We start from the raw sequence: 19,708 nt of genomic DNA, 5'->3' as shown, positions 1-19,708 counted from the left end.
GAGTTGGGGGGTGGTTGTCGATGGTGGGGGGAGTTGTCAGGTGTTTTGATTACAAACATGTTTATAAATATGGCTGTACATATAAACCATACTATACTATATATATACTACATATATATCCTACTACTACTGGGTGATTATACTGTCCTGGGGAGGGGTGTAGGTGTGTTGGTGGGGTGGTGTTGAGGTTGTGTGGGGGACATTCTGGCCTGGGGAGGGGTGTAGGTGTGTTGGTGGGGTGGTGTTGAGGTTGTGTGGGGGACATTCTGGCTTGGGGAGGGGTGTAGGTGTGTTGGTGGGGTGGTGTTGAGGTTGTGTGGGGGACATTCTGGCCTGGGGAGGGGTGTAGGTGTGTTGGTGGGGTGGTGATGAGGGTGTGTGGGTGATATCCTGGCCTGGGGAGGGGTGTAGGTGTGTTGGTGGGGTGGTGATGAGGGTGTGTGGGTGATATCCTGGCCTGGGGAGGGGTGTAGGTGTGTTGGTGGGGTGGTGTTGAGGGTGTGTGGGGGATATTTTGGCTTGCGGAGGGGTGTAGGTGTGTTGGTGGGGTGGTGTTGAGGTTGAGGTTGTGTCGGGGACATTCTGGCCTGGGGAGGGGTGTAGGTGTGTTGGCGGGGTGGTGTTGAGGTTGAGGTTGTGTCGGGGACATTCTGGCTTGGGGAGGGGTGTAGGTGTGTTGGTGGGGTGGTGATGAGGGTGTGTGGGGGATATTTTGGCTTAGGGAGGGGTGTAGGTGTGTTGGTGGGGTGGTGTTAAGGGTGTGTCGGGGACATTCTGGCTTAGGGAGGGGTGTAGGTGTGTTGGTGGGGTGGTGATGAGGGTGTGTGGGGGATATTTTGGCTTAGGGAGGGGTGTAGGTGTGTTGGTGGGGTGGTGATGAGGGTGTGTGGGGGATATTCTGGCCTGGGGAGGGGTGTAGGTGTGTTGGTGGGGTGGTGTTGAGGTTGTGTCGGGGACATTCTGGCTTGGGGAGGGGTGTAGGTGTGTTGGTGGGGTGGTGTTGAGGTTGTGTGGGGGATATTCTGGCTTGGGGAGGGGTGTAGGTGTGTTGGTGGGGTGGTGTTAAGGTTGTGTGGGGGACATTCTAGCCTGGGGACGGGTGTAGGCGTGTTGGCAAGGTGGTGATGAGGGTGTTTGGGGGTTATTCTGGCTTGGGGAGGGGTGTAAGTGTGTTGGTGGGGTGGTGTTGAGGGTGTGTGGGGGACATTCTGGCTTGGGGAGGGGTGTAAGTGTGTTGGTGGGGTGGTGTTGAGGTTGTGTGGGGGATATTCTGGCTTGGGGAGGGGTGTAAGTGTGTTGGCGGAGTGGTGTTGAGGTTGTGTGGGGGATATTCTGGCCTGGGGAGGGGTGTAGGTGTGTTGGTGGTGTTGAGGTTGTGTGTGGGTTTTTCCCATAGAAATACATTGGAAATGCATTTTCAGGGTAAATGCTGGAAATTCACTTTGAAGTATAAAAATAATGAAAGTTTCCTCCTCTGATCAGAAGAAACCACAGTGTGACGGCAGAGCCATGAAAAAGTGAGTTTATAATGGGAGTCAATGGGAGAAAATGTGAAAACTCAACTTTACATAAAAACAAAAAAAACGACCTGATCTTTGACCCAGTGTTTGAAAAAGTAAATCCAAATTCTGCCCAAACTCACTTTTTATTTTATTTGTGTGTTCATTTTTTGGTCATTTTTTAAAAATCAGCGATGAAATAGTAAAATATGTTGATATTTCTTCAAACTTTGGTCGTTTTGTGCAGAACTGAAGTGGATTAACATAATTATGTGAAAACAGTTTGAAAAAATGTTCATCTACAATATTTTTACGGCGGGAGGAGCTCGGAGTAGAGTCGCTGCTCCTTCACGTCGAAAGGAGCAGCTGAGGTGGCTAGAGCATCTGTTCCGGATACCTCCTGGTCGTTCCAGGCATGTCCTAGTGGGACAAGGCCTCGTGGAAGACCCAGGACACGCTGGTGGGACTATGTCTCTGAGCTGGCCTGGTGTGGCCTCGGGGTCAGAACATCTGGAGGAGGTGTGGTGGATCGGGAAGTCTGGGCGCCTCTGCTGAGACGCTGCCCCCGCGACCCGGCCCCGGATAAAGAGGAGGAAATGGATGGATGGTTTGTCAAAATACATTTTGTCACAAAAAAATATTAAAATACCTGGAAAAAGTTCTGAATTAAAAGCAAAAAGTGGCACAAATGCCCCAACAGGACACAGGGGTGAAGGGTCTACAGGGCCAAAGGGAGCAGTGACGCCTCGTTTCCTAATGTTGCTCCTCAGGTTTTGAGGCGTCAGTGTTTGAACCGGGAGGAACTCCATCTGCACCGTCTGAAACTCTCATTCAGACGCTGCATGAGCTGAGTTATAAAAAGCTCCTGTTTTTATTTCATGAAATGTCCTGCAGCAAAACTGTCCTGAGCTCCTTATGGGCTGATGAGGAACACCCTGAGGTTCCTCTGATAAGGACATATTAATGATACAGCTCCTCTAACCCCCTCCTCACTGCTCGGACACTTCTGGACACTCCTGGTCACGGCTGACGATGAGGAGATGGAGCTTCCTCAGATGATTTCTCGACGGAATCCACGTCATCAGAGGAACAGCCGAGCGCTGCTCCAATCAGGGCGGGACTTTTGGGTCAAGACCGTCCCTGTATAACATCAGTCAGACCATAGAGGCTGATTTATGTTCTTCCCAGTGGGTGGAGGTCAGGACTGATCTCACAGACTCGTGGATATGAGCCCTGCTCTCGCCCGATGGAGCTAAACCAGTGACGAAAATGGCACAAAAAAGTGACAAAGATTTAACAAAAAAGTGACAAAAATGCAACAAAAAAAGTGACAAAAATGTAACAAAAACCATCTGCACCACTGTCACCATAAACTGGACCTGATGAATATATTTCATGTTTGAATTTAACTCTTTGCAGAAATAATAATTTTATTCAGGACCAAATGTTCAAACAGCAAAACCCTCATGAAACAAATCACCAAATGAACTGATTCTTTTTCATGGTTTTCACATGAATCCAAAGAATAATATGTTTAAATGAAAAAAGAAACATGAAGACATAATGTGTTTGTGAGTTAAGCTGAGCTCACACTGATCAGAATGAACGATAAGAAGCTTCCGTTTCTCTGAACTCCCACTTTTTCCCCGACGCTTTGGTGCTTTTATCTCAGACAGATCTTTTCTAAACTTTAAGTTTCTCAAAACACTTCAAACAGAAAAAAGTCTGTCATAAATGTGAATAAAATAAACCTGCTCAAAATGCTTGGTTTTTAATTCACACGTTTGATTTGGGTTCAAACATTAAACAGTTCAGTCAGACTTAAAGACTTTCAGACACAAACAAACCTTTAGTGTTTTACTACAAATATGATTTTAAAGATGTGGGTCCTGGGTTTGATTCTCTCTCCTGACTCCTTTCCTCTCCAATTCAACTGAAAAGGGATAATAATGTAGCCAAAATGTAACAAAAAAATTGGGGGGAAAAATGCAGCAAAAAAGTGACGAAAATGTACAAAAAAGTGACAATAATGCAATCAATCAATCAATCAATCAAATTTTATTTATATAGCGCTCAACAACAACCAGAAGGTGCCCAGAGCGCTTTCCAGGATAAAAACAAGAATCACAGTAGACAACAATAAATACAAAAACACATAAAAACAGCAGTCGAGTCGGTGTCTCTGTATCGAGCCAGTGGAGAGAGCGGAGGACTGGGCTGATGTGTGAGCGTCTGGAGCCGGTGGAGAGAGCGGAGGACTGGGCTGATGTGTGAGCGTCTGGAGGTGTTGGAGAGGAGACGAGCTGCTGCGTTTTGTACCAGTTGAAGTCGATTGAGGAGTGATTGGTTCAGTCCAGTGTAGAGGGCGTTACAGTCGTCTATCCTCGAGCTGATGAAGGCATGGACGGCCTTTTCAAGGTCAGCTCGGGACAGGAAAGACTTGATCTTACTGAGGAGCCTTAGCTGGTAAAAGCTCGCTTTCACAACTGCACCTATCTGCTTGTCAAAGATCATACCGCTGTCAAAAATAACACCCAGGTTACGGATGGTGGGAGCAAACTGAGGTGTAGGAGGACCAAAACTGGGGGAACTGTGAGGTGAGTCCGGGGTGAACAGGATGTGCTCAGTCTTTCTTTCATTCAGGTGAAGGAAAGTCTGGGAGAGCCATTGTTTGATGGTGTGAAGGCAGTTATAGAGAGGGTCCAACACAGCACTGTTGCTCAGAATCACAGGGAGGTAGATCTGGAGGCAAAATGCAGCCGAAAAGTGACAAAAATGTAACAAAGAAAGTGACAAAAATGTAACAAAGAAAGTGACAAAAATGTCACAAAAAAGTGACAAAAATGTCACAAAAACCATCTGCACCACTGTCACCATAAACTGGACCTGATGAATATATTTCATGTTTGAATTGAACTCTTTGCAGAAATGTTATAATTTTATTCAGGACCAAATGTTCAAACAGCAAAACCCTCATGAAACAAATCACCAAATGAACTGATTCTTTTTCATGGTTTTCACATGAATCCAAAGAATAATATGTTTAAATGAAAAAAGAAACATGAAGACATAATGTGTTTGTGAGTTAAGCTGAGCTCACACTGATCAGAATGAACGATAAGAAGCTTCCGTTTCTCTGAACTCGTCCTGTGGCGTCACTTTTTCCCCGACGCTTTGGTGCTTTTACCTCAGACAGATCTTTTCTAAACTTTAAGTTTCTCAAAACACTTCAAACAGAAAAAAGTCTGTCATAAATGTGAATAAAATAAACCTGCTCAAAATGCTTGGTTTTTAATTCACGTTTGATTTGGGTGTAGGTGTGTTGGTGGGGTGGTGTTGAGGGTGTGTGGGGGATATTCTGGCCTGGGGAGGGGTGTAGGTGTGTTGGTGGTGTTGAGGGTGTGTGGGGGTTTTCCCCATAGAAATACATTGGAAATGCATTTTCAGGGTAAAAGCTGGAAATTCACTTTGAAGTATAAAAATACTGAAAGTTTCCGCCTCTGATCAGAAGAAACCACAGTGTGACGGCAGAGCCATGAAAAAGTGAGTTTATAATGGGAGTCAATGGGAGAAAATGTGAAAACTCAACTTTACATAAAAACAAAAAAAACGACCTGATCTTTGACCCAGTGTTTGAAAAAGTAAATCCAAATTCTGCCCAAAGTCACTTTTTATTTTATTTGTGTGTTCATTTTTTGGTCATTTTTAAAAATCAGCGATGAAATAGTAAAATATGTTGATATTTCTTCAAACTTTGGTCGTTTTGTGCAGAACTGAAGTGGATTAACATAATTATGTGAAAACAGTTTGAAAAAATGTTCATCTACAATATTTTAACGGCCGTCAAAAAAGTGGCACAAAAAGTCACTAACATGAGATCAGGGCAGTGAGTTTGTCCCGGGGCATCAGTGACCGATGGAACATTTAAAATGATATTTTGAAAATGAAAATCTCCGTTCCCGCCCTCACTGATGGTCATGAGATCTGGGTCACGACCGAAAGGACAAGATCATATATACAAGCGGCCGAAATGAGTTTCCTTCGCAGGGTGGCTGGGGGTGAGGAGCTCAGTTACCCGGGAGGAGCTCGGAGTAGAGTCACTGCTCCTTCACGTCGAAAGGAGCAGCTGAGGTGGCTAGAGCATCTGTTCCGGATACCTCCTGGTCGTTCCAGGCATGTCCTAGTGGGACAAGGCCTCGTGGAAGGCCCAGGACACGCTGGTGGGACTATGTCTCTGAGCTGGCCTGGTGTGGCCTCGGGGTCAGAACATCTGGAGGAGGTGTGGTGGATCGGGAAGTCTGGGCGCCTCTGCTGAGACGCTGCCCCCGCGACCCGGCCCCGGATAAAGAGGAGGAAATGGATGGATGGTTTGTCAAAATACATTTTGTCACAAAATATATTCAAATACCTGGAAAAAGTTCTGAATTAAAAGCAAAAAATTGCCAAAAGTGGCACAAATGCCCCAACAGGACACAGGGGTTAAGGGTCTACAGGGCCAAAGGGAGCAGTGACGCCTCGTTTCCTAATGTTGCTCCTCAGGTTTTGAGGCGTCAGTGTTTGAACCGGGAGGAACTCCATCTGCACCGTCTGAAACTCTCATTCAGACGCTGCATGAGCTGAGTTATAAAAAGCTCATGTTTTTATTTCATGAAATGTCCTGCAGCAAAACTGTTCTGAGCTCCTTATGGGCTGATGAGGAACACCCTGAGGTTCCTCTGATAAGGACATATTAATTATACAGCTCCTCTAACCCCCTCCTCACTGCTCGGACACTTCTGGACACTCCTGGTCACGGCTGACGATGAGGAGATGGAGCTTCCTCAGATGATTTCTCGACGGAATCCACGTCATCAGAGGAACAGCCGAGCGCTGCTCCAATCAGGGCGGGACTTTTGGGTCAAGACCGTCCCTGTATAACATCAGTCAGACCATAGAGGCTGATTTATGTTCTTCCCAGTGGGTGGAGGTCAGGATTGATCTCACAAACTCGTGTATATGAGCCCTGCTCTCGCCCGATGGAGCTAAACCAGTGACAAAAATGTCACAAAAAAGTGACAAAGATTTAACAAAAAAGTGACAAAAATGTCACAAAAAAGTGACAAAAATGTCTCAAAAACCATCTGCACCACTGTCACCATAAACTGGACCTGATGAATATATTTCATGTTTGAATTGAACTCTTTGCAGAAATGTTATAATTTTATTCAGGACCAAATGTTCAAACAGCAAAACCCTCATGAAACAAATCACCAAATGAACTGATTCTTTTTCATGGTTTTCACATGAATCCAAAGAATAATATGTTTAAATGAAAAAAGAAACATGAAGACATAATGTGTTTGTGAGTTAAGCTGAGCTCACACTGATCAGAATGAACGATAAGAAGCTTCCGTTTCTCTGAACTCGTCCTGTGGCGTCACTTTTTCCCCGACGCTTTGGTGCTTTTACCTCAGACAGATCTTTTCTAAACTTTAAGTTTCTCAAAACACTTCAAACAGAAAAAAGTCTGTCATAAATGTGAATAAAATAAACCTGCTCAAAATGCTTGGTTTTTAATTCACACGTTTGATTTGGGTTCAAACATTAAACAGTTCAGTCAGACTTAAAGACTTTCAGACACAAACAAACCTTTAGTGTTTTACTACAAATATGATTTTAAAGATGTGGGTCCTGGGTTTGATTCTCTCGCCTGACTCCTTTCCTCTCCAATTCAACTGAAAAGGGATAATAATGTAGCCAAAATGTAACAAAAAAAGTGTGACAAAAATGCAGCAAAAAAGTGACAAAAATGTAACAAAAAAGTGACAAAAATGTAACAAAAAAGTGACAATAATGCAATCAATCAATCAATCAAATTTTATTTATATAGCGCCCAACAACAACCAGAAGGTGCCCAGAGCGCTTTCCAGGATAAAAACAAGAATCACAGTAGACAACAATAAATACAAAAACACATAAAAACAGCAGTCGAGTCGGTGTCTCTGTATCGAAAGCTTTTCTGAAAAGATGTGTCTTCAACTGTGATTTAAAAACACTCAGCTCTGTGATGTTTCGAAGCTGTACTGGAAGTGCGTTCCACAGCTTTGGGCCTCCAAACTTTTTGTATTTGAACTTGGGAGTGAGAGGGAGGTGTGTTCAGAGGAGCGCAGAGTTCTGGCTGGTTCGTAGACCGTTACTAATTCGGCGAGGTCGGCCGGGGCCAGACCATTGATGGCCTTGAACACAAACATCAGGACCTTAAAGTCCACACTAAACGCCACCGGGAGCCAGTGGAGAGAGCGGAGGACTGGGCTGATGTGTGAGCGTCTGGAGCCAGTGGAGAGAGCGGAGGACTGGGCTGATGTGTGAGCGTCTGGAGCCAGTGGAGAGAGCGGAGGACTGGGCTGATGTGTGAGCGTCTGGAGCCAGTGGAGAGAGTGGAGGACTGGGCTGATGTGTGAGCGTCTGGAGCCAGTGGAGAGAGCGGAGGACAGGGCTGATGTGTGAGCGTCTGGAGCCAGTGGAGAGAGCGGAGGACTGGGCTGATGTGTGAGCGTCTGGAGCCAGTGGAGAGAGTGGAGGACTGGGCTGATGTGTGAGCGTCTGGAGCCGGTGGAGAGAGCGGAGGACAGGGCTGATGTGTGAGCGTCTGGAGCCAGTGGAGAGAGCGGAGGACTGGGCTGATGTGTGAGTGTCTGGAGCCAGTGGAGAGAGCGGAGGACTGGGCTGATGTGTGAGCGTCTGGAGCCAGTGGAGAGAGCGGAGGACTGGGCTGATGTGTGAGCGTCTGGAGCCAGAGGAGAGAGCGGAGGACTGGGCTGATGTGTGAGCGTCTGGAGCCAGAGGAGAGAGCGGAGGACTGGGCTGATGTGTGAGCATCTGGAGCCAGTGGAGAGAGCGGAGGACTGGGCTGATGTGTGAGCGTCTGGAGCCAGTGGAGAGAGCGGAGGACTGGGCTGATGTGTGAGCGTCTGGAGCCAGTGGAGAGAGCGGAGGACTGGGCTGATGTGTGAGCGTCTGGAGCCAGTGGAGAGAGCGGAGGACTGGGCTGATGTGTGAGCGTCTGGAGCCAGTGGAGAGAGCGGAGGACCGGGCTGATGTGTGAGCGTCTGGAGCCAGTGGAGAGAGCGGAGGACTGGGCTGATGTGTGAGCGTCTGGAGCCAGTGGAGAGAGAGGAGGACTGGGCTGATGTGTGAGCGTCTGGAGCCAGTGGAGAGAGCGGAGGACTGGGCTGATGTGTGAGCGTCTGGAGCTGCTGCGTTTTGTACCAGTTGAAGTCGATTGAGGAGTGATTGGTTAAGTCCAGTGTAGAGGGCGTTGCAGTCGTCTATCCTCGAGCTGATGAAGGCATGGACGGCCTTTTCAAGATCAGCTCGGGACAGGAAAGACTTGATCTTACTGAGGAGCCTTAGCTGGTAAAAGCTTGCTTTCACAACTGCACCTATCTGCTTGTCAAAGATCATACCGCTGTCAAAAATAACACCCAGGTTACGGATGGCGGGAGCAAACTGAGGTGTAGGAGGACCAAAACTGGGGGAACTGTGAGGTGAGTCAGGGGTGAACAGGATGTGCTCAGTCTTTCTTTCATTCAGGTGAAGGAAAGTCTGGGAGAGCCATTGTTTGATGGTGTGAAGGCAGTTATAGAGAGGGTCCAACACAGCACTGTTGATCAGAATCACAGGGAGGTAGATCTGGAGGCAAAATGCAGCCGAAAAGTGACAAAAATGTAACAAAGAAAGTGACAAAAATGTCACAAAAAAGTGACAAAAATGTCACAAAAACCATCTGCACCACTGTCACCATAAACTGGACCTGATGAATATATTTCATGTTTGAATTGAACTCTTTGCAGAAATGTTATAATTTTATTCAGGACCAAATGTTCAAACAGCAAAACCCTCATGAAACAAATCACCAAATGAACTGATTCTTTTTCATGGTTTTCACATGAATCCAAAGAATAATATGTTGAAATGAAAAAAGAAACATGAAGACATAATGTGTTTGTGAGTTAAGCTGAGCTCACACTGATCAGAATGAACGATAAGAAGCTTCCGTTTCTCTGAACTCGTCCTGTGGCGTCACTTTTTCCCCGACGCTTTGGTGCTTTTACCTCAGACAGATCTTTTCTAAACTTTAAGTTTCTCAAAACACTTCAAACAGAAAAAAGTCTGTCATAAATGTGAATAAAATAAACCTGCTCAAAATGCTTGGTTTTTAATTCACACGTTTGATTTGGGTTCAAACATTAAACAGTTCAGTCAGACTTAAAGACTTTCAGACACAAACAAACCTTTAGTGTTTTACTACAAATATGATTTTAAAGATGTGGGTCCTGGGTTTGATTCTCTCGCCTGACTCCTTTCCTCTCCAATTCAACTGAAAAGGGACAATAATGTAGCCAAAATGTAACAAAAAAAGTGGTTGGGAAAAATGCAGCAAAAAAGTGACAAAAATGCAATCAATCAATCAATCAAATTTTATTTATATAGTGCCCAACAACAACCAGAAGGTGCCCAGAGCGCTTTCCAGGATAAAAACAAGAATCACAGTAAACAACAATAAATACAAAAACACATAAAAACAGCAGTCGAGTCGGTGTCTCTGTGTCGAAAGCTTTTCTGAAAAGATGTGTCTTCAACTGTGATTTAAAAACACTCAGCTCTGTGATGTTTCGAAGCTGTACCGGAAGTGTGTTCCACAGCTTTGGGCCTCCAAACTTTTTGTATTTGAACTTGGGAGTGAGAGGGAGGTGTGTTCAGAGGAGCGCAGAGTTCTGGCTGGTTCGTAGACCGTTACTAATTCGGCGAGGTCGGCCGGGGCCAGACCATTGATGGCCTTGAACACAAACATCAGGACCTTAAACTCCGCCCTAAACGCCACCGGGAGCCAGTGGAGAGAGAGGAGGACTGGGCTGATGTGTGAGCGTCTGGAGCCAGTGGAGAGAGCGGAGGACTGGGCTGATGTGTGAGCGTCTGGAGCCAGTGGAGAGAGCGGAGGACTGGGCTGATGTGTGAGCGTCTGGAGCCAGTGGAGAGAGTGGAGGACTGGGCTGATGTGTGAGCGTCTGGAGCCGGTGGAGAGAGCGGAGGACTGGGCTGATGTGTGAGCGTCTGGAGCCAGTGGAGAGAGCGGAGGACTGGGCTGATGTGTGAGCGTCTGGAGCCAGTGGAGAGAGCGGAGGACTGGGCTGATGTGTGAGCGTCTGGAGCCGGTGGAGAGAGCGGAGGACTGGGCTGATGTGTGAGCGTCTGGAGCCAGTGGAGAGAGCGGAGGACTGGGCTTATGTGTGAGCGTCTGGAGCCAGTGGAGAGAGCGGAGGACTGGGCTGATGTGTGAGCATCTGGAGCCAGTGGAGAGAGCGGAGGACTGGGGTGATGTGTGAGCGTCTGGAGCCAGAGGAGAGAGCGGAGGACTGGGCTGATGTGTGAGCGTCTGGAGCCAGTGGAGAGAGAGGAGGACTGGGCTGATGTGTGAGCGTCTGGAGCCAGTGGAGAGAGCGGAGGACTGGGGTGATGTGTGAGCGTCTGGAGCCGGTGGAGAGAGCGGAGGACTGGGCTGATGTGTGAGCGTCTGGAGCCAGTGGAGAGAGCGGAGGACTGGGCTGATGTGTGAGCGTCTGGAGCTGCTGCGTTTTGTACCAGTTGAAGTCGATTGAGGAGTGATTGGTTCAGTCCAGTGTAGAGGGCGTTACAGTCGTCTATCCTCGAGCTGATGAAGGCATGGACGGCCTTTTCAAGGTCAGCTCGGGACAGGAAAGACTTGATCTTACTGAGGAGCCTTAGCTGGTAAAAGCTTGCTTTCACAACTGCACCTATCTGCTTGTCAAAGATCATACCGCTGTCAAAAATAACACCCAGGTTACGGATGGCGGGAGCAAACTGAGGTGTAGGAGGACCAAAACTGGGGGAACTGTGAGGTGAGTCCGGGGTGAACAGGATGTGCTCAGTCTTTCTTTCATTCAGGTGAAGGAATGTCTGGGAGAGCCATTGTTTGATGGTGTGAAGGCAGTTATAGAGAGGGTCCAACACAGCACTGTTGATCAGAATCACAGGGAGGTAGATCTGGAGGCAAAATGCAGCCGAAAAGTGACAAAAATGTAACAAAAACGTGACAAAAATGTCACAAAAACCATCTGCACCACTGTCACCATAAACTGGACCTGATGAATATATTTCATGTTTGAATTGAACTCTTTGCAGAAATGTTATAATTTTATTCAGGACAAAATGTTCAAACAGCAAAACCCTCATGAAACAAATCACCAAATGAACTGATTCTTTTTCATGGTTTTCACATGAATCCAAAGAATAATATGTTTAAATGAAAAAAGAAACATGAAGACATAATGTGTTTGTGAGTTAAGCTGAGCTCACACTGATCAGAATGAACGATAAGAAGCTTCCGTTTCTCTGAACTCGTCCTGTGGCGTCACTTTTTCCCCGACGCTTTGGTGCTTTTACCTCAGACAGATCTTTTCTAAACTTTAAGTTTCTCAAAACACTTCAAACAGAAAAAAGTCTGTCATAAATGTGAATAAAATAAACCTGCTCAAAATGCTTGGTTTTTAATTCACACGTTTGATTTGTGTTCGAACATTAAACAGTTCAGTCAGACTTAAAGACTTTCAGACACAAACAAACCTTTAGTGTTTTACTACAAATATGATTTTAAAGATGTGGGTCCTGGGTTTTATTCTCTCTCCTGACTCCTTTCCTCTCCAATTCAACTGAAAAGGGACAATAATGTAGCCAAAATGTAACAAAAAAAGTGTGACAAAAATGCAGCAAAAAAGTGACAAAAATGTAACAAAAAAGTGACAAAAATGTAACAAAAAAGTGACAATAATGCAATCAGTCAATCAATCAATCAAATTTTATTTATATTGCGCCCAACAACAACCAGAAGGTGCCCAGAGCGCTTTCCAGGATAAAAACAAGAATCACAGTAAACAACAATAAATACAAAAACACATAAAAACAGCAGTCGAGTCGGTGTCTCTGTATCGAAAGCTTTTCTGAAAAGATGTGTCTTCAACTGTGATTTAAAAACACTCAGCTCTGTGATGTTTCGAAGCTGTACTGGAAGTGCGTTCCACAGCTTTGGGCCTCCAAACTTTTTGTATTTGAACTTGGGAGTGAGAGGGAGGTGTGTTCAGAGGAGCGCAGAGTTCTGGCTGGTTCGTAGACCGTTACTAATTCGGCGAGGTCGGCCGACGCCAGACCATTGATGGCCTTGAACACAAACATCAGGACCTTAAACTCCGCCCTAAACGCCACCGGGAGCCAGTGGAGAGAGCGGAGGACTGGGCTGATGTGTGAGCGTCTGGAGCCAGTGGAGAGAGCGGAGGCCTGGGCTGATGTGTGAGCGTCTGGAGCCAGAGGAGAGAGAGGAGGACTGGGCTGATGTGTGAGCGTCTGGAGCCAGTGGAGAGAGCGGAGGACTGGGCTGATGTGTGAGCGTCTGGAGCCAGTGGAGAGAGTGGAGGCCTGGGCTGATGTGTGAGCGTCTGGAGCCAGAGGAGAGAGAGGAGGACTGGGCTGATGTGTGAGCGTCTGGAGCCAGTGGAGAGAGCGGAGGACTGGGCTGATGTGTGAGCGTCTGGAGCCAGTGGAGAGAGCGGAGGACTGGGCTGATGTGTGAGCGTCTGGAGCCAGTGGAGAGAGTGGAGGACTGGGCTGATGTGTGAGCGTCTGGAGCCGGTGGAGAGAGCGGAGGACTGGGCTGATGTGTGAGCGTCTGGAGCCAGAGGAGAGAGCGGAGGACTGGGCTGATGTGTGAGCGTCTGGAGCTGCTGCGTTTTGTACCAGTTGAAGCCGATTGAGGAGTGATTGGTTCAGTCCAGTGTAGAGGGCGTTACAGTCGTCTATCCTCGAGCTGATGAAGGCATGGACGGCCTTTTCAAGTTCAGCTCGGGACAGGAAAGACTTGATCTTATTGAGGAGCCTTAGCTGGTAAAAGCTCGCTTTCACAACTGCACCTATCTGCTTGTCAAAGATCATACCGCTGTCAAAAATAACACCCAGGTTACGGATGGCGGGAGCAAACTGAGGTGTAGGAGGACCAAAACTGGGGGAACTGTGAGGTGAGTCCGGGGTGAACAGGATGTGCTCAGTCTTTCTTTCATTCAGGTGAAGGAATGTCTGGGAGAGCCATTGTTTGATGGTGTGAAGGCAGTTATAGAGAGGGCCCAACGCAGCACTGTTGCTCAGAATCACAGGGAGGTAGATCTGGAGGCAAAATGCAGCTGAAAAGTGACAAAAATGTAACAAAAACGTGACAAAAATGTCACAAAAACCATCTGCACCACTGTCACCATAAACTGGACCTGATGAATATATTTCATATTTGAATTGAACTCTTTGCAGAAATGTTATAATTTTATTCAGGACCAAATGTTCAAACAGCAAAACCCTCATGAAACAAATCACCAAATGAACTGATTCTTTTTCATGGTTTTCACATGAATCCAAAGAATTATATGTTTAAATGAAAAAAGAAACATGAAGACATAATGTGTTTGTGAGTTAAGCTGAGCTCACACTGATCAGAATGAACGATAAGAAGCTTCCGTTTCTCTGAACTCGTCCTGTGGCGTCACTTTTTCCCCGACGCTTTGGTGCTTTTACCTCAGACAGATCTTTTCTAAACTTTAAGTTTCTCAAAACACTTCAAACAGAAAAAAGTCTGTCATAAATGTGAATAAAATAAACCTGCTCAAAATGCTTGGTTTTTAATTCACACGTTTGATTTGTGTTCGAACATTAAACAGTTCAGTCAGACTTAAAGACTTTCAGACACAAACAAACCTTTAGTGTTTTACTACAAATATGATTTGAAAGATGTGGGTCCTGGGTTTGATTCTCTCTCCTGACTCCTTTCCTCTCAAATTCAACTGAAAAGGGACAATAATGTAGCCAAAATGTAACAAAAAAAGTGGGGGGAAAAATGCAGCAAAAAAGTGAAAAAAATGGAACAAAAAAGTGACAAAAATGCAGCAAAAAGTGACAAAAATGTAACAAAAAAGTGACAAAAATGCAATCAATCAATCAATCAATCAAATTTTATTTATATAGTGCCCAACAACAACCAGAAGGTGCCCAGAGCGCTTTCCAGGATAAAACAAGAATCACAGTAGACAACAATAAATACAAAAACACATAAAAACAGCAGTCGAGTCGGTGTCTCTGTATCGAAAGCTTTTCTGAAAAGATGTGTCTTCAACTGTGATTTAAAAACACTCAGCTCTGTGATGTTTCGAAGCTGTACCGGAAGTGCGTTCCACAGCTTTGGGCCTCCAAACTTTTTGTATTTGAACTTGGGAGTGAGAGGGAGGTGTGTTCAGAGGAGCGCAGAGTTCTGGCTGGTTCGTAGACCGTTACTAATTCGGCGAGGTCGGCCGGGGCCAGACCATTGATGGCCTTGAACACAAACATCAGGACCTTAAAGTCCACCCTAAACGCCACCGGGAGCCAGTGGAGAGAGCGGAGGACTGGGCTGATGTGTGAGCGTCTGGAGCCAGTGGAGAGAGCGGAGGACCGGGCTGATGTGTGAGCGTCTGGAGCCAGTGGAAAGAGCGGAGGACTGGGCTGATGTGTGAGCGTCTGGAGGTGTTGGAGAGAGCGGAGGACTGGGCTGATGTGTGAGCGTCTGGAGCCAGTGGAGAGAGTGGAGGACTGGGCTGATGTGTGAGCGTCTGGAGCCAGTGGAGAGAGTGGAGGACTGGGCTGATGTGTGAGCGTCTGGAGCCAGTGGAGAGAGCGGAGGACTGGGCTGATGTGTGAGCGTCTGGAGCCAGAGGAGAGAGCGGAGGACTGGGCTGATGTGTGAGCGTCTGGAGCCAGTGGAGAGAGCGGAGCACTGGGCTGATGTGTGAGCGTCTGGAGCCAGTGGAGAGAGCGGAGGACTGGGCTGATGTGTGAGCGTCTGGAGCCAGAGGAGAGAGCGGAGGACTGGGCTGATGTGTGAGCGTCTGGAGCCAGTGGAGAGAGCGGAGGACTGGGCTGATGTGTGAGCGTCTGGAGCCAGTGGAGAGAGCGGAGGACCGGGCTGATGTGTGAGCGTCTGGAGCCAGTGGAGAGAGCGGAGGACTGGGCTGATGTGTGAGCGTCTGGAGCCAGTGGAGAGAGCGGAGGACTGGGCTGATGTGTGAGCGTCTGGAGCCAGTGGAGAGAGCGGAGGACTGGGCTGATGTGTGAGCGTCTGGAGCCAGTGGAGAGAGCGGAGGACTGGGCTGATGTGTGAGCGTCTGGAGCTGCTGCGTTTTGTACCAGTTGAAGTCGATTGAGGAGTGATTGGTTCAGTCCAGTGTAGAGGGCGTTACAGTCGTCTATCCTCGAGCTGATGAAGGCATGGACGGCCTTTTCAAGGTCAGCTCGGGACAGGAAAGACTTGATCTTATTGAGGAGCCTTAGCTGGTAAAAGCTTGCTTTCACAACTGCACCTATCTGCTTGTCAAAGATCATACCGCTGTCAAAAATAACACCCAGGTTACGGATGGCGGGAGCAAACTGAGGTGTAGGAGGACCAAAACTGGGGGAACTGTGAGGTGAGTCCGGGGTGAACAGGATGTGCTCAGTCTTTCTTTCATTCAGGTGAAGGAAAGTCTGGGAGAGCCATTGTTTGATGGTGTGAAGGCAGTTATAGAGAGGGTCCAACACAGCACTGTTGATCAGAATCACAGGGAGGTAGATCTGGAGGCAAAATGCAGCCGAAAAGTGACAAAAATGTCACAAAAAAGTGACAAAAATGTCACAAAAACCATCTGCACCACTGTCACCATAAACTGGACCTGATGAATATATTTCATATTTGAATTGAACTCTTTGCAGAAATGTTATAATTTTATTCAGGACCAAATGTTCAAACAGCAAAACCCTCATGAAACAAATCACCAAATGAACTGATTCTTTTTCATGGTTTTCACATGAATCCAAAGAATAATATGTTTAAATTATTCTTTGGATATGTAGCTGTGTTGGTGGGGTGGTGATGAGGGTGTGTGGGGGATATTCTGGCCTGGGGAGGGGTGTAGGTGTGTTGGTGGTGTTGAGGGGTGTGTGTGGGTTTTTCCCATAGAAATACATTGGAAATGCATTTTCAGGGTAAATGCTGGAAATTCACTTTGAAGTATAAATATAATGAAAGGACACGCTGGTGGGACTATGTCTCTGAGCTGGCCTGGTGTGGCCTCGAAGGGCTGAGTTTCCTGTTTTTCAACACGTTATTATCAGATTCATCTCCTGTGGTTTTTCTGCAGAAAACAAGAACTGCCTTCATTTATGTCTCAAATATTTCCTCATTTTAGTCAAAGTCATGTTTTTGCAGACTATTGGACTAAAACTAAATTAAAACATGTTCATGAGACTAAAATATGTTGTTGATTAAAATAGGACTAAATAAAAATGAAAAGAAGAGACGACTACTAAACCTTTTTCACATTATTGTGTTAATCCACTTCAGTTCTGCACAAAACTATAAAAGTTTGGAAAAATATCAAAATATTTTAGAGCCAATTCAAAAACACCCAAAAAAAATGAACACACACAATTGTTCACATTTTCTTAAAATCATCCTTTTTTGGTTATTTGTGGTTTCTTCTGATCAGAGGAGGAAACATTAGTGATTTTTGCAGTTCAAACTGAATTTCAAGCATTTTCCCTGAAAATTCATTTCTATGGGAATGACAATATCACAGTGAGGCTGTTTCTGTGGAGTTCTGAGGCTCGTGGGGGAGGAGCTTATACGGGGCGTTGGGGGAGGTCTGTGGGGAGGTGCTGGGGGGTGTTGAAGGGTTTGTGAGTTGGGTGTGGTTGTCGATGGTGGGGGGAGTTGTCAGGTGTTTTGAATACAAACATGTTTATAAATATGGCTGTACATATATACCATACTATAATATATATATATATATATATATATATATATATATATATATATATATATATATATATACTGCTCACAGAAACTTAGGGCACACTCAAAAAACACAATGTAACTCCAAGTCAGTCAAATTTCTGGGATGTCAGACTGTCCAGTTAGGAAGCCACGCTTATTGTGAATCAGTTTCACTTGGTGTTGTGGAAATTAAACAGACACAGGTGGAAATGAGAGGCAATTAGCAAGATCACTCCAAAAGAGGAATGGTTTTGCAGGTGGTGACCACAGACCATTTCCCTGTCTTCATCCTTTGTACCGTATTTTTGGAACACTTTTGCATTTGTCCAGTGTTCTCACCACTAGAGGCATCATGAGGAGCATCTACAACCCACAGAAGCTGCTCAGGGAGTGATGCTCATCCAAAATGGCACGTCCATTCGTGCTGTGGCAAGAAGGTTTGCTGTGTCTCCCAGCGCAGTGTCCAGAGCATGGAGGAGATACCAGGAGACAGGCCAGTACACCAGGAGACCTGGGGGGGGCCGACCGAGGTCAACAACCCAGCAGCAGGACCGCTATCTGCTCATTTGTGCACGGAGAAACAGGAGAAGCACTGCCCGAGCCCTACAAAATGACCTCCAGAGGGCCACAAATGTGCGTGTTGGTCCTCAAACGCTCAGAACCGACTCCATGAGGGGGGTATGAGGGTGGTATGAGGGGGGTATGAGGGTGGTATGAGGGGGGTATGAGGGTGGTATGAGGGGGGTATGAGGGGGGTATGAGGGGGGTATGAGGGTGGTTTGAGGGGGGTATGAGGGTGGTATGAGGGTGGTATGAGGGGGGTATGAGGGTGGTATGAGGGGGGTATAAGGGTGGTATGAGGGTGGTATGAGGGTGGTATGAGGGGGGTATGAGGGGGGTATGAGGGGGGTATGAGGGCGTTGGGCCGGTGCTTACTGCCCAACACCGTGCAGCCCGATTGGCATTTGCCCGAGAACACAGCGATTGGCAGATTGGCCAATGGTGCCCTGTGCTCTTCACGGATGAGAGCAGGTTCACCCTGAGCACATGTGACAGACGTGACAGAGTCTGGACACGCCCTGGAGAACGTTCTGCTGCTGCAACATCATCCAGCATGACCGGTTTGGTGGTGGGTCAGTGATGGTCTGGGGAGGCATTTCATTGGAGGGCCGCACAGCCCTCCATGTGCGAGCCAGAGGTTCCCTGACTGGCATTGGGGACCGGGATGAGATCCTCAGACCTATTGTTAGACCATATGCTGGTGCTGTGGGCCCTGGGTTCCTTCTGATGCATGATGATGCCAGGCCACATGTGGCAAGAGTGTGTCAGCAGCTCCTGCATGATGAAGGTATTGATGTTCTGGACTGGCCTGCCCGTTCCCCAGACTTAAATCCAATAGAGCACATCTGGGACATCATGTCTCGGTCCATCCATCAACGCCACGTCGCACCACAGACTGTCCAGGAGCTGACTGATGCTCTGATCCAGGTCTGGGAGGAGATCCCTCAGGAGGACATCCGTGGTCTCATCAGGAGCATGCCCAGGCGTTGTAGGGAGTGCATTCAGGCACGTGGAGGCCACACACACGACTGAGGATGATACAGACTCGTTTGGAGGAATTTCTACAGAATTTGGATCAACCAGTGACCTGATTTGTCACTATAATTTTGGATCCAGACCTCCAGGGGCTGAGAATTTGATTTCCATTTATCATTCTTATGTTATTTTGTTCTCAACACATTGCCCTACACTATGAATAAAGATTTTCATCCGAAAAATCAAATTGATTGACATCTAGGATGTGTTTTTTGAGTGTGCCCAAAGTTTTTGTGAGCAGTGTATATATATATACTACGTATATATACTACTACTACTGGGGGATATTCTGGCCTGGGGAGGGGTGTAGGTGTGTTGGTGGTGTTGAGGGTGTGTGTGGGTTTTCCCCATAGAAATACATTGGAAATGCATTTTCAGGGTAAATGCTGGAAATTCACTTTGAAGTATAAAAATAATGAAAGTTTCCTCCTCTGATCAGAAGAAACCACAGTGTGACGGCAGAGCCATGAAAAAGTGAGTTTATAATGGGAGTCAATGGGAGAAAATGTGAAAACTCAACTTTACATAAAAACTAAAAAAAACGACCTGATCTTTGACCCAGTGTTTGAAAAAGTAAATCCAAATTCTGCCCAAACTCACTTTTTATTTTATTTGTGTGTTAATTTTTTGGTCATTTTTTAAAAATCAGCGATGAAATAGTAAAATATGTTGATATTTCTTCAAACTTTGGTCGTTTTGTGCAGAACTGAAGTGGATTAACATAATTATGTGAAAACAG

General features: G+C 46.5%; 2 protein-coding genes across 2 annotated transcripts in view; one reads left to right on the top strand and one right to left on the bottom strand.

The window, feature by feature from the left end:
* The window catches only part of LOC306981545 (uncharacterized protein), a gene marked incomplete at its 5' end in the record, with an annotated part of 361,177 nt that overhangs the window by 157,075 nt on the left and 184,394 nt on the right, over positions 1-19,708 (top strand). The window lies entirely within an intron of this gene.
* Positions 1-19,708, bottom strand: part of LOC306981475 (uncharacterized protein) — a gene marked incomplete at its 5' end in the record, with an annotated part of 87,212 nt that overhangs the window by 50,085 nt on the left and 17,419 nt on the right. The window contains 2 exons of the mRNA XM_079581083.1: positions 3,992-4,241; positions 8,748-9,170. Of these exons, the coding sequence (XP_079437209.1) occupies positions 3,992-4,241; positions 8,748-9,170 (673 nt within the window). The remainder of the gene's footprint in view (positions 1-3,991; positions 4,242-8,747; positions 9,171-19,708) is intronic.

This window comes from Gobius niger (assembly GCF_951799975.1).
Source record: "Gobius niger genome assembly, chromosome: 22".
Classification (NCBI taxonomy): Eukaryota; Metazoa; Chordata; class Actinopteri; order Gobiiformes; family Gobiidae; genus Gobius; species Gobius niger.
This window is presented reverse-complemented; position numbering and strand designations above follow the sequence as displayed.